The sequence below is a fragment of the Lactuca serriola genome, chromosome 1 (genome assembly GCF_051521515.1).
Source record: "Lactuca serriola cultivar US96UC23 chromosome 1, Lser_US96UC23_V15, whole genome shotgun sequence".
Taxonomy (NCBI): domain Eukaryota; kingdom Viridiplantae; phylum Streptophyta; class Magnoliopsida; order Asterales; family Asteraceae; genus Lactuca; species Lactuca serriola.
Window position 1 is genome coordinate 47,061,518 of NC_136408.1, and position 11,576 is coordinate 47,073,093.

Below are 11,576 nucleotides of genomic sequence, written 5' to 3' on the forward strand. Positions count from 1 at the left end.
ATTTTCAAGCATTAGACTTTGAAAATTTACCAATTACAACATCCTCGTTTCATTTTAAATATTTTTAAAGCACTCCACTCTAAAAGTTTACCAAGAGAGTGCATTTTCTGTTTTTATTAACGAACTGTTGTTCTATATAAGTCTCTTACCAACATCTAGAAGTTGTGATTCTACAAAAATTTGTTCTGCGAGTGGATATATAAAATGCATGATGGTATTTTTGACTCATTGTTCTGTAATATGTCAACAAAACAATTTCAAGTGAATTACACATTAGGTGTCAATGATTTGAATATTTGTTAAGAGACGTGCTTGGGTTTGTAAATTTATAGAAAAAATTTGGGATGTAATTGAAATCATTTCCTTGACTTTTACTATTTTTTTTATTAATTGAAAAAATACAGCATACGAGAAAATCAAAAAAATTCTATCAGTACAACTATACATTTTTTGGTAATTTTGATATTATATATTTTTTGCTATATAAATTGAAAACTACTGTTTACAACATCTATTTTTTTTCTTCCACATTTCATAATTCTACAAATGACCTTTTTGATCTATAACATGTTGGATTTTCATATATCACTCACCAAACATTAAAAAAATAAAAATAAAAAAATATGACCCATATAAGGCGCAAACCTTTTTATTAATTATCTTTTGATTTGAGATTGAGACCAAATTTACTATGAAAATACAAAAAAGGATTGAAAGTCACTTAATGTACCAAAAAAATCAAACTACATGGACAAGTTTACTCTTAATTTTATCATTAACCTTCACAATCGACGGTGAAAACTTATGGGGACTAAGGCGTAATAAACACAAAACGTGGGACATCTTTCTATAGAGTCATACTGCAGGGACCTGAGGTGTATCATAGTCCTAGGGTTTCTTGTGCGCCTCTATATATCTTTCTTTTAGCCTGCTTCTCCCCCTCTTGCATTAGTCTGGCTGCAACGGCGAAGTACTGAAACCCTAAGAACAACAGCAGCTAAGAGCCGCAACAATGGCACAACCTAAAGTTTTGACAACCAAAGAGGCCGATATACAAATGATGCTTTCTGCCGAGGTCCATCTCGGCACCAAGAACTGTGATTTCCAAATGGAACGTTACGCTTTTAAGCGCCGTAACGACGGTATACACTTCATTCTTCTTCATGTTTTCGTTTTCTCCTTGTTTTTTTATAATAAATTTGGTTAGTTTTTTGCTTTACGATTCGATCGGTGCTTTTTTCGAGTTCTAGCATCCGTTATTCATACAATGATTTCCAATTACGCTCTTATTTTCTTCAAATCGACCGTGGTTTCTTCTAGTTTTATATGCGTATCAGTTATCAAATATGCTAGCTGTGTAATAGAACTCTGTCACAACCTAGACTAAAACGTATCAAAACTATCGATTTAGTAATCCATGTGTGATTTTAATAACTTTGTTGCGTTTCAACTTAAGATCCTGTAAGATTGGTTTCTTTAATCCTATACTTTAATCTTTGCATTTGACTTGTAACTTGGGACAATCTTAGCAAAGTAGTGGGAGACTGATAGCTTATTTATGTTTACATTGGTTGCTTCTAACACAGCTTCCAGTTTTTCATTTTGAGTTCTCTCCTGATATTACAAACAGTTATCTTACTCATAAGATCTTGTTTTACAGGAATTTACATTATTAACTTAGGAAAGACATGGGAGAAGCTTCAAATGGCTGCCAGAGTGATCGTAGCAATTGAAAACCCTCAGGACATTATTGTCCAATCTGCTAGACCATATGGACAAAGGGCTGTACTGAAATTCGCTCAGTACACAGGTTGCCACGCCATTGCTGGGCGTCACACTCCTGGTACCTTCACAAATCAGCTCCAGACATCTTTCAGTGAGCCACGTCTTCTTATCTTGACAGACCCAAGAACTGATCACCAGGTGAAAATTCTTAATATCAGTTTTTGATTCAGTAGCATTGATGTCTTGAGTTTTATTTTGATGATCCTCTTTTGTTTTAAAACAGCCAATCAAGGAGGCTGCACTAGGAAACATCCCCACAATTGCTTTCTGTGACACTGATTCTCCCATGAGATATGTTGATATTGGTATCCCTGCTAACAACAAGGGAAAGCACAGCATTGGGTGTCTGTTCTGGCTCTTAGCTAGAATGGTGTTGCAGATGAGAGGTGTGATTAACCAAGGACACAAATGGGATGTCATGGTAGGCATCATGATTCTTGAGTACATGTGTTGTTTCAATGGATATGAAGTTATATGGTTTGATGAAGTGAATTTGGTTTGTTTGCAGGTTGATTTGTTTTTCTACAGGGAGCCAGAAGAGGCTAAGGAACAAAATGAAGATGATGGTCCTGCCCCTGCAGATTATGTTGATTATGCAGCAGGTGCACTTGGCATGGGTGACAATTGGTCAGCCCAGATCCCTGATGCTCAATGGGCTGGTGAGATGGCACAACCACCAATTGCTGGTGCCCCTGTGGTTGCAGGTGTCACTGGCTGGACTGGGGCTGAGGGTAAGGATTCATCATGATAAATCAGTTGATTTTGTATTGGTTTGATGTTATTTGTGTTTTCTAATTTTTTTTTTTTATAATTTGTTTAATCAGCTCCGGTGAGTGGTGGTGATGGGTGGGAGGCTGTTGCTGCTCCAGTACCACAAGCTGAAGGTGCAGCTGCAACTGGCTGGGAATGAGACAAGATTGTTCTTCTGTGTTCAACTTTACTTTTTTGTCTTGTTTAAAACTAAGTATGCTGAGACTAGTTTTATGATATGAGTTTTTGATATTTTTCAATGTTCAAAATTTTTGATGGTTTTGTTATGAATGATAGAATTAATTTTGCTTTCAGATTCTGTTTGAATGGTAAAGCTTGGTAAGTTGCTAAACAATGAAATGTTTGTTTGTCGTCTGTCATATCATCAGATCACTGGTAAATTAATTGTGTTTTGATTAATATTTAGGCGGTCTAAAGTTTTTCAAGCTCTGTAAAAAGTTGCCCGATTTAACAAAAAGGTAGCTTGTTTCAGAAAAAATTTCATTAGATGAAGAAAAAAATCTTTGCCTTCCAAAATATACAGCTTTTGTTTTAGTATTCATTTTTATATATTACGTTTAGGGACGAGCAAAAGGACCGAACCTGTTGGAACCGGTCCGAACCCGACCCGACCCGGGAACAGACTTAGGCCAAAATCAAGAACCGAACCGCCCTGCGGTTCCTATCGGTTCTTGTCATGTCTTCAAATGATGGAACCGGTCCTCGAAAAATAGCATCATACGGTTCCGGTTTTTGTTGGTTTTACCAGTTCCGGTCATATCGGTTCCAGTTTCTATCGGTTTTCGGTTCTAAAAATCCACAAAAATAATGTCCATGTCCCGGCCCCGGCCCTACCGGTTTCATCGGGTTTCGGTTCCGGTTTCGGCCGGTTCTCCAGTCCATATGCTCATCCCTAATTACGTTGTATTTAAAAATAATAGACAATAAATGATTTTGGATATTAGCTTTTAGCCTGTAAAATAAAACCGGTTCAACAAGAATCGTTAGATGGAAACGGGGACAAAGGATAAATGAACCTTAATACAAGGCGTCCTTAAATCCTTATTTCAATCCCTGGAAAATATAATTTTATCCCTACTCCAATATAATTTTAAAGAATATTATTACATAAAGAAAAAATTTTAATTTTAATTTTAATTTTACCAACATAATTTTAAAGATTTTAAAAGACAAAAATATTTATAGATTGCATAAACAAATTTTCTATCAAAATTAAATACATATATAAAAAATCAAAAATCAAATAGAAAAAAATTATCAAAATGATAATTTAGGTCAAATAGATAAACCAAGAAGAAAAAAAAAATAAACCAAGAAGAAAATATAAAATAAACATGAGGTTAAATTCTAAGGAAAGAAAAAATATAATTTTAATCAGTTAATTATTAATGACGTGGGTTAATAAATACTAGGGTCGGGTGTAGGGATGTCTCAATGCGGGCAACGGGACGAGGAGTGCATCCCCCGCTCTCGAAATTCCCCGTACCCCCGTCCCCATCCCAGCCCCCAAAGTCCAGCCTTCATAACCTCGTCCCCACCCCCCAAATCCTCCTTATTACCGCCCCTGCCCCCGTTCCCCACTCCGATTGATTTTGACCTGTCTTTTTTTTTGGACCAAAAAAAGTTATTTGTGTTAAAACGAAACTATTTTTTAGAGAACAAATAACCATTTATAGCATAATTTTATATGTTAAAAATAAAAAAATTATGACGTCTTAAAAACAATATACCAACAACTTAAAAACCATGTTTTTTGTTGAATTTTGAAAGCTCAAAATCATGTTATTGTTTATTATATTTATGTAATTAATATATATAAATATATGTATAATTAGTTAAGGGGTGATGAGGGTTTCGGGACGTGATTGTCAACCCCGCCCCCACCCCCAATTAAAATGGGGGTTAACCTTGCCCTCACCTCCGATTTTTTTAATAAATATCCCAAACGGGATGAGGGCCCCATGGGAACGGAGTCCCACAAGACTTTTTGACATCCCTAACCGGGTCCATGGTCGGGGACTATGATATCATCTTCCCCACATTTTTATTGGGGGATTCTCCATCCCCGGTCGACTTAAGGATTCCCCGATTAAAACGAGTGCAAGTTTTGGGTTCACATGGGATACGTTAATATTACAATCCCTAGTAACGGCTTTACAGTTTCAACTTGAGATGATTTGTATATTCTTCAAATAAACTGGAACCAAAACATTGTATAAAAGAAAAACTGTGGGTTGATCAACTTTGTAAGGTGATATGTTTACTCAAAATCTTCATTATCAGTTTTTCCATTCTATCCAATGCACCACATTGACTTTTAAACTTACTATTAATATCATCATTTGCCTCCCAAACACTTGTTCTTTCCTTTTTTTCTGCATACCCAGCTGGCCAGCTCCTAATCTTTCAATTTGTATTATGTTCCTAATACGTAAGACAACACATTTACAAGGTGTAACCCTGATACTAACTCTACATAAAAATAAACGAGTTGACACCAGCAAACACTGTTTCTGTTTGATAAATGAATGACAAGGTATTAAAAGGGTTTTGAAGTGTATGAAGATAAAAATATTTACAAAGATTCACATATCCTAAGTTATTTAAACAACTATAGCAATCTGTTTTTTTTTCTTAATTTTACATCGTCCAAGTCGAAGGTTGTAACTCTGCCTTGGTGTTTTGACGGAAGGGGGTAGGTAGTCAGTCAGTCACCTTCGTTTTTTTGATTTTCATGAAATTTTCTCTCTTTACCTTTTATTTCCGCGAATGCCAATCCACATCCTTTGGATGTGACAAATGACAAATCAAATGGTTTATCATCTCATCACTAAGATTTTTATTTTTTATTTTTTATTTTTCAGGGCAAAACAGCCAAAACTGGTCAATTGAAAAACAATCCTCCATGCATCACCCATTTCACAAATCCATCAGTGTACTCACTCGCATTTCCATCCTTTTGCTCTTCTCCCTAAAAATGTTTCCAACAAACAGTAAGATATTATATTTTACAAAAATAGCTCAAAATTTAAAAAGAACAATAATTAAAAATAACACTTACCTTGACATGCAGACACGATTCAGAATCACTCATTCCCTTCACCACATTCTCAGATGATGATTGACCAGCAACAGGAGAGCCTATGAGCATAGACCTGCAACACAGAATGTCAAATATCAAATAAAGGGATAAAACTTAAAAGCATATGGTGATATTGGTGGGTGAGAATGAGTCACCTTTCATATTGTTCATCTTCACATGAATTCCCGGATGAGGAAATCCAATCCACATCAAGAAAATTAGAACAGTTGAAAGAATCCAAACGTTTATTGTAGAATATCCGGTCACTATTCGGATAATCTTCAGAATGAGCATCTACAAGAATCTGCCTACGAGACATCGACGGCGTATACCTACATACATGTTTCAATCCTTAAAAAAACATGAAACTGACCACATCTACCATTATACATCTTGCCATGTCATTATGGGAAAAAAAAATTAAATCAAACCTCGGGTAAGACGAGTCACTATCACAAGTTGAAATTTCAGGTGATGATTCCGATAGGCCTTTCCTACCACTATCTTCTGTTTCTTCAGGATACAAATGCTCAGATTCTTCATTCTTCCCTCCATTTTCAATCGCTGAGCTGTCATCAACTAGAATGTTCCCATCTGACAAAGACCTTTGAAATAGTGCCCTAGAAAAACATCAGTACATGGAAATATAAATTTTCCTGTTAAACCCATAATAATGGTGTTTAAACATTAAGGATCTATATTTATTGTGTACAATTAAAACAACAGGGACCAATTTTGTACCTTGTATTCTCCTCATAAAAGTTAGAACCACGGCTTCCAACATCGAAATGCTGGTCGGAATCCAATTCCCATAACGCAGGTTTACCAACTTGTGGCTGATAGTGACCCAAGAACCTGTACAAAATCACCCAATTGAATATCAATGATTGATTCTATACATACATGACATTTTTTTTTTAAAAAAAATTGTTTATCTTACACATTAATGGCGTCCTGTTTTTCTGCATCCATGTATGCATTACTATAGTAACGTTGTAGAGTTCTGAAAAATTCCTGGGACTGACTTGCTGCTTTCCATTGACCTCTTCTTTGACTAAATATCTGTGTTATAAAAATTTAATAAACATGAAGTTTAATTGAATTATGGTATAGGGTAGCATAAGTAATTAGTATATAATTAGTAAATACCTTATTGTGAGCAGCAGATCCACCATATTGTAGTGCAAGGGTGTCACCCATTCTTTCATAAACCCCCATCAAATCATCTGCTAGAGGGGAATCCAGCTCAATGAATGGGGCATCTATGTATCCTAAAGCATGCAGTTGATGCCCAAGTGCAGCCCAACCATATGCAAATTGGGCTACATTTGTTCGATCCAAACAATCTATACAATTTGTTCTCAGGACACCTGTCTGATATTTAGGAGGCTTCACACTAAATTTGTTACTGGAATCACTGTTGTCTTGACTACATACATTATGAACATCACTTTCATCTTGATTTAATGATTCTTGGGATTTTGAATTTGAGGTTACTTGACAATAGAAGAAGCCAGTTAGGTTCAATGCATAAGTAGCCACTTTGCCCAAAAGTGCCAGCACGTTTGTAGATCTAATGAAATAAGAAACAAAAAAATGAGTTAAATTATGGGTAGTTATTTCTTTAATAAAATAAAATGTGGAAGGGAGGAAGGCTACTTTCGGGAATATTTGTTTAGATCCCAGTGAAGAAACTTCAAGCGACGTTCGTCAGGTAAACTTCTATTGATTGACTCTATGGCATTAGCGAATTCCACACGCAAGATGGATTCCCTGGGTTTCTTTTCTCTGGTCTGCAAATAAATCATGGTGATGGATTAAACTAAGAGTTTGTTTGGTATGATGGAATGGAATGAGTAGGGTAATGGAAAGGATCAGTGCATTCCATTGTCATGTTTGGTTGGTTTGAAGGAATGGAATCAGTTATTCATACGTGTTGCTTGTTATGTATAAATAGAAACTAAATGAAACTAAATTGATAAACAAACAAATTTATATATTAATTTGTAAAAATAAACTTTAATCGTCATTAAATAAAATTCTATAGAAGCATGTATCATGTCATTTGCAATATGTACTATATATATTTCAAATAGTTAAAAAAGTTTACTCATCAATTTAAAAAATGTTTACATTACTAAAAATTAAATAAAAGTAAATACCATGAAATCATAGAATTATAATCAAAAGATACTTTTAGTTAAAGTCTAGATAAAAATAACAAAAAATTTAGTACAAGTTTTGATATCTTTTAAAAAATACTATTGTTAATGAAGATTATATAATAAAACTAATACTACGTATATAATTATAATATATCATTCCATTCCATCAGGGAATGTGAAATGAAAATCAGCCCAGGAGAAGGAATCACATTCCGTTAGGAATGTTCAATTCCATTCCTACGTGGCAGAAAACCATGATTTTTTTTATACCAGCATAATGCTCAATTCCATTCCCTCTCTAATTACTGCATACCAAACATTACCTAAAAGAACCCAAAAGTAAATGAAACTATTTATAAACAATAGGAGTATCTTTTTTTTTACCTTAACTAAATTCAATATAATAATTGGATTCCCGTATCTCTTATAAAGATTCTGGAAGTGGAGTCTGGTGGCTTCATAATTATGGTCCTTCTTTGACACTAAATATAAATAAAGGTTAGCAAAGTAACTGTAAACACTAATTTATATAAGTGGAGTGTTTTTTATACTTACAGACGATATCAGGCTTCATATTTAAACGTGAAGTTTCCTGTGACCAAAAGAGGGGTATTGAGCCCCGATTTTGGACAATAGAACTTATTTGCACAGGAAAACCTTCTGGAACATCTTCAAACACTATTTGTTCTGTTTCTACATCATTAGCAACACAACCCTTCTCATTTACCCCTCTTTTCAAGTATCTACAACATACATAGAGAAAAGTGATCAATAGATTTGTTATGTATGATGGAATGAAATCACAAAGGGATGGAATGAACATGGTAATTGAATGAATCACTCTTCCCACATGGATTGAAAACATTACGTGAGGAAGATGCTCCATTCAATTACAATGTGGCAAACAAATAGAATTTTTTGATTCCATTATGATGCTCCATTCCATTCCATTCCTTTCCCACCCAAATGTAAAGATCAAAGGTAATCAAACCTGGTTCCAGCATAGTGGCGAGATCGTCTAGCAATGAGGGTCAACTTGAATTCTTTTTCGGATAATAAAAGTTTGACCTAATTTATATCAAAATGAAAAGAAATAACGCCATGTTTATAAGAACAGATTCTCAATCATCAGCAATAGTATTAAGCAATGTTACAGAAAAATATATGGTACATAAGCATGTTTCCATTTTAATAATTATGCAATTAGAGATACATTATATGAGTAACAAAGATACCTGCTTAAAGAAGCCATGAACTAGTGCAACAGTCCAAAGGTTATTGTTGACCTGATTGTGAATTGCAGTAGTCAAAAACTCATTCCAGACAAACATTGTTTCATTAGCATCTTGGCCTGTTTCATGACTAGACAAGTTTTTTTGAAGACTATGCATGACATTGTAGGAGTAGCTGAAAAAGAAGTCCTTTGTAAGATCCACCGAGCAGAGGAGCTTCTTGTATCTATAAAAACCAAAAAGTAAATTACAAGAAAAGTAAATGTCACAAGTTCAATTGAATGCATAAAAATATATAAATGATTAAGTAAAAATACAAAAGCTGCTGACTTTTAAACTTTAAAATCAATATAAGTCGCAATAAAAATTGATTTTCCTGTGAAACCCTGATGATACCTTGCCTCATTCAACAGTTTAAACTAACATCACAACGGCAATGGACTTCGCCCCTGTAACTTCCAGGAAGTACACTGACAAAAATGCCCCTATGAAATGATAGTGACTAGAGATGTGTACAAAAAAGAAGAAGAAAAAAGCACTATGTATCTGCTAGGATTTAGCATTTAATGTATGGCACGTGAATTATATGTAATAGACGATCGACATGTAAGGTGGAGAATCCGTATATGTATAACTATCAAAATATCAATCTAAATTAGGAAAGAGACTAAATGTCCAAAGAGCAATATCAAGTTATAAGTAAAACGAAAAAAGATAAATGGAAAACAACCAAGGTTGAAGTCAATGGTTATCATGATACAATGGTCAACAAGTAATTTCTGACTTCTAATAGTTTTGTGTCTCCTAAAAAATACCAAATACATTTTACATTTACATGCAGAATTGACGAAAGACCTGTTTTCATTCTTAGAATAATCCATATTGGATGCAATAGTAGAATTGGGAATTGCTAAGATCTCGCTCTTGGTAATCGCGTATATTGCATGACCACAAATTACACCAATCTTCCTTCTTTTTGTAATGAGCAGCATGTAATAAGGTCCCAAAAACTTTATAAAGCCTAAAATCATAATACAAACAAGTGAAAAGAGTGAGAACCTTAATCATGTTAGTATATATACTTATTGACTTGAAAAACATCAGAATGAAAAATGAAGCATACCAACAATGCCATAACAGGCAGTAACAAATTTAAGCCCCCCTGTGCACTTATTTCCTTCATGGATACGCTTTAGCAATTCACTACATTCAGTTTCTGTGTACATTGTAGGATCTTCCATAATATTTAGCTCAGAAGCTTCTGACCTGTCGATCTTTAATACCTTCCACACTGATCTGTTCTTACTGCGTCCAACCATATAAAAGTTCTGTTGCAACAAGTAGAACAAAATGTCTCAACCTTTAGCGACTGTAATGACCAATCACATAATGCAGTATTGAGATTTGGCAAGTTAAAAAAAAGTCTTAAATTTAACTATCATAAAGAAGGAAGCTCATTTGACAAATCTACCAATTTTGTCAAATAACAGCCATAATAATCCAAATCGAAGCAAAAAAAAAAAATGATTGCTGATAATCTGCTGTTCCCTAACTTAAATGATACGTTATATCATGGAATTCATAAAAACTTGTGCATAACAAGGTTAATCTCAACACTATTAAATCCAGCGAACTTAAAACCTTCTACAGAAGATCAGCTCTGTAACGGATGCAAAGTATATGTCAACAGAATTGAAATTTGATTACAGAAAGCAGCAATGAAAAATATACCGAGCGAGACTCGTAAAGTCTGAATTTTTGTAGATAAGCATTTTCAAGTTTAGGCATCTCTCTGATCCAAGCATGAAGGTCGTTTTCTGAAGCCATGTTTTTCGGAAGCCCGAGCCTCAAGCCCGGGCTATATCACATAAACAAACAGAACTTCTGAGAGATCGTCGGTCAACTAAGCCGCCACAAACCTAACTTTCACGCGCTGTACATCAAAACAACTTAAAATTTCAGTCTATACATTGAATAGATATGGTAAGATTGAAATTTGAAAAAACGAAGACTTCATACCTGAAATCTATGAATGAAAGCCCGGAATCGAGTAGAGCAGCTGAGCTGGTAGATCAGAAACCGGTGCAAATGATCCGGTGATGGTAAACAAGGAAGAGAGAGAGAGAGACAGAGAAGAAAATCACAGGTCCGGCGACTGTATCCACAGAAAAATATGAAAAAAAAAAAAATGGGAATTGAATTTTTAGGTATTTTGGTCGCTCAGATTCGTAGATTTAAGAGAGGAGTAAATGATTGTTCAACCTACATACAGCCACAAGGCTACGGCGTAAATGTATTTCTATATTCCCGCTAACCTTTACTTCCCGTAATTCTATGGCTAATTGGTATTGCAAAAACGGAATATACCTATTCCACTTCATATAATTTATTTTTTTCTATTTTTAACTACATAGTTTTAACTTTTAACACATACCCTACTACTATTAATTATAAAGATTGAGATTGAGATTACAACATTCTGTCCATAGTTATCTTTTTTTTTTATTCGTCATGTTCTAGCCATATTATTACAATATTTAA

The 11,576-nt window shown here is 34.5% G+C and overlaps 2 protein-coding genes across 3 annotated transcripts; one reads left to right on the forward strand and one right to left on the reverse strand.

Annotated features, from left to right (window-relative positions):
- Window positions 1-928: 928 nt before the first annotated feature.
- Window positions 929-2,849, forward strand: LOC145087035 (small ribosomal subunit protein uS2-like). The gene is made up of 5 exons (XM_079024936.1): window positions 929-1,142; window positions 1,661-1,923; window positions 2,009-2,206; window positions 2,294-2,516; window positions 2,610-2,849. The coding sequence occupies exons 1-5, from the start codon at window positions 1,013-1,015 to the stop codon at window positions 2,693-2,695; spliced, it is 900 nt and encodes a 299-aa protein (XP_078881062.1). The 5' UTR covers window positions 929-1,012; the 3' UTR covers window positions 2,696-2,849.
- A 2,198-nt stretch (window positions 2,850-5,047) lies between these two features.
- LOC145087043 (phosphoinositide phosphatase SAC2-like) lies at window positions 5,048-11,319 on the reverse strand. Of its 2 annotated transcripts, none has more exons than XM_079024950.1 (16): window positions 11,055-11,319; window positions 10,767-10,968; window positions 10,159-10,363; window positions 9,891-10,056; window positions 9,039-9,261; window positions 8,795-8,871; window positions 8,359-8,546; window positions 8,188-8,285; window positions 7,298-7,431; window positions 6,788-7,211; window positions 6,579-6,700; window positions 6,380-6,493; window positions 6,070-6,243; window positions 5,794-5,970; window positions 5,618-5,711; window positions 5,048-5,527 (listed from the first exon to the last, which is right to left on the reverse strand). In XM_079024950.1, the coding sequence occupies exons 2-16, from the start codon at window positions 10,860-10,862 to the stop codon at window positions 5,441-5,443; spliced, it is 2,379 nt and encodes a 792-aa protein (XP_078881076.1). In that variant the 5' UTR covers window positions 10,863-10,968; window positions 11,055-11,319; the 3' UTR covers window positions 5,048-5,440. The 2 variants fall into 2 exon arrangements, with proteins under 2 accessions (XP_078881076.1, XP_078881072.1); XM_079024946.1 differs by having other exon boundaries at window positions 6,070-6,258; window positions 11,055-11,318.
- Between the last annotated feature and the right edge of the window lie 257 nt (window positions 11,320-11,576).

Coding starts and splice junctions, on each gene's coding strand:
- LOC145087043 (XM_079024946.1), bottom strand. CDS start 10,862: ATGGCTTCAGAAAACGACCTTCATGCTTGGATCAGAGAGATGCCTAAA. Junction 9,262..9,890: donor TATTCTAAGAATGAAAACAG/GTCTTTCGTCAA, acceptor TGGTTTTTATAG/ATACAAGAAGCTCCTCTGCT. Junction 5,712..5,793: donor GAAGATGAACAATATGAAAG/GTGACTCATTCT, acceptor TCTGTGTTGCAG/GTCTATGCTCATAGGCTCTC.
- LOC145087035 (XM_079024936.1), top strand. CDS start 1,013: ATGGCACAACCTAAAGTTTTGACAACCAAAGAGGCCGATATACAAATG. Junction 1,143..1,660: donor TTTTAAGCGCCGTAACGACG/GTATACACTTCA, acceptor CTTGTTTTACAG/GAATTTACATTATTAACTTA. Junction 2,207..2,293: donor GACACAAATGGGATGTCATG/GTAGGCATCATG, acceptor GTTTGTTTGCAG/GTTGATTTGTTTTTCTACAG.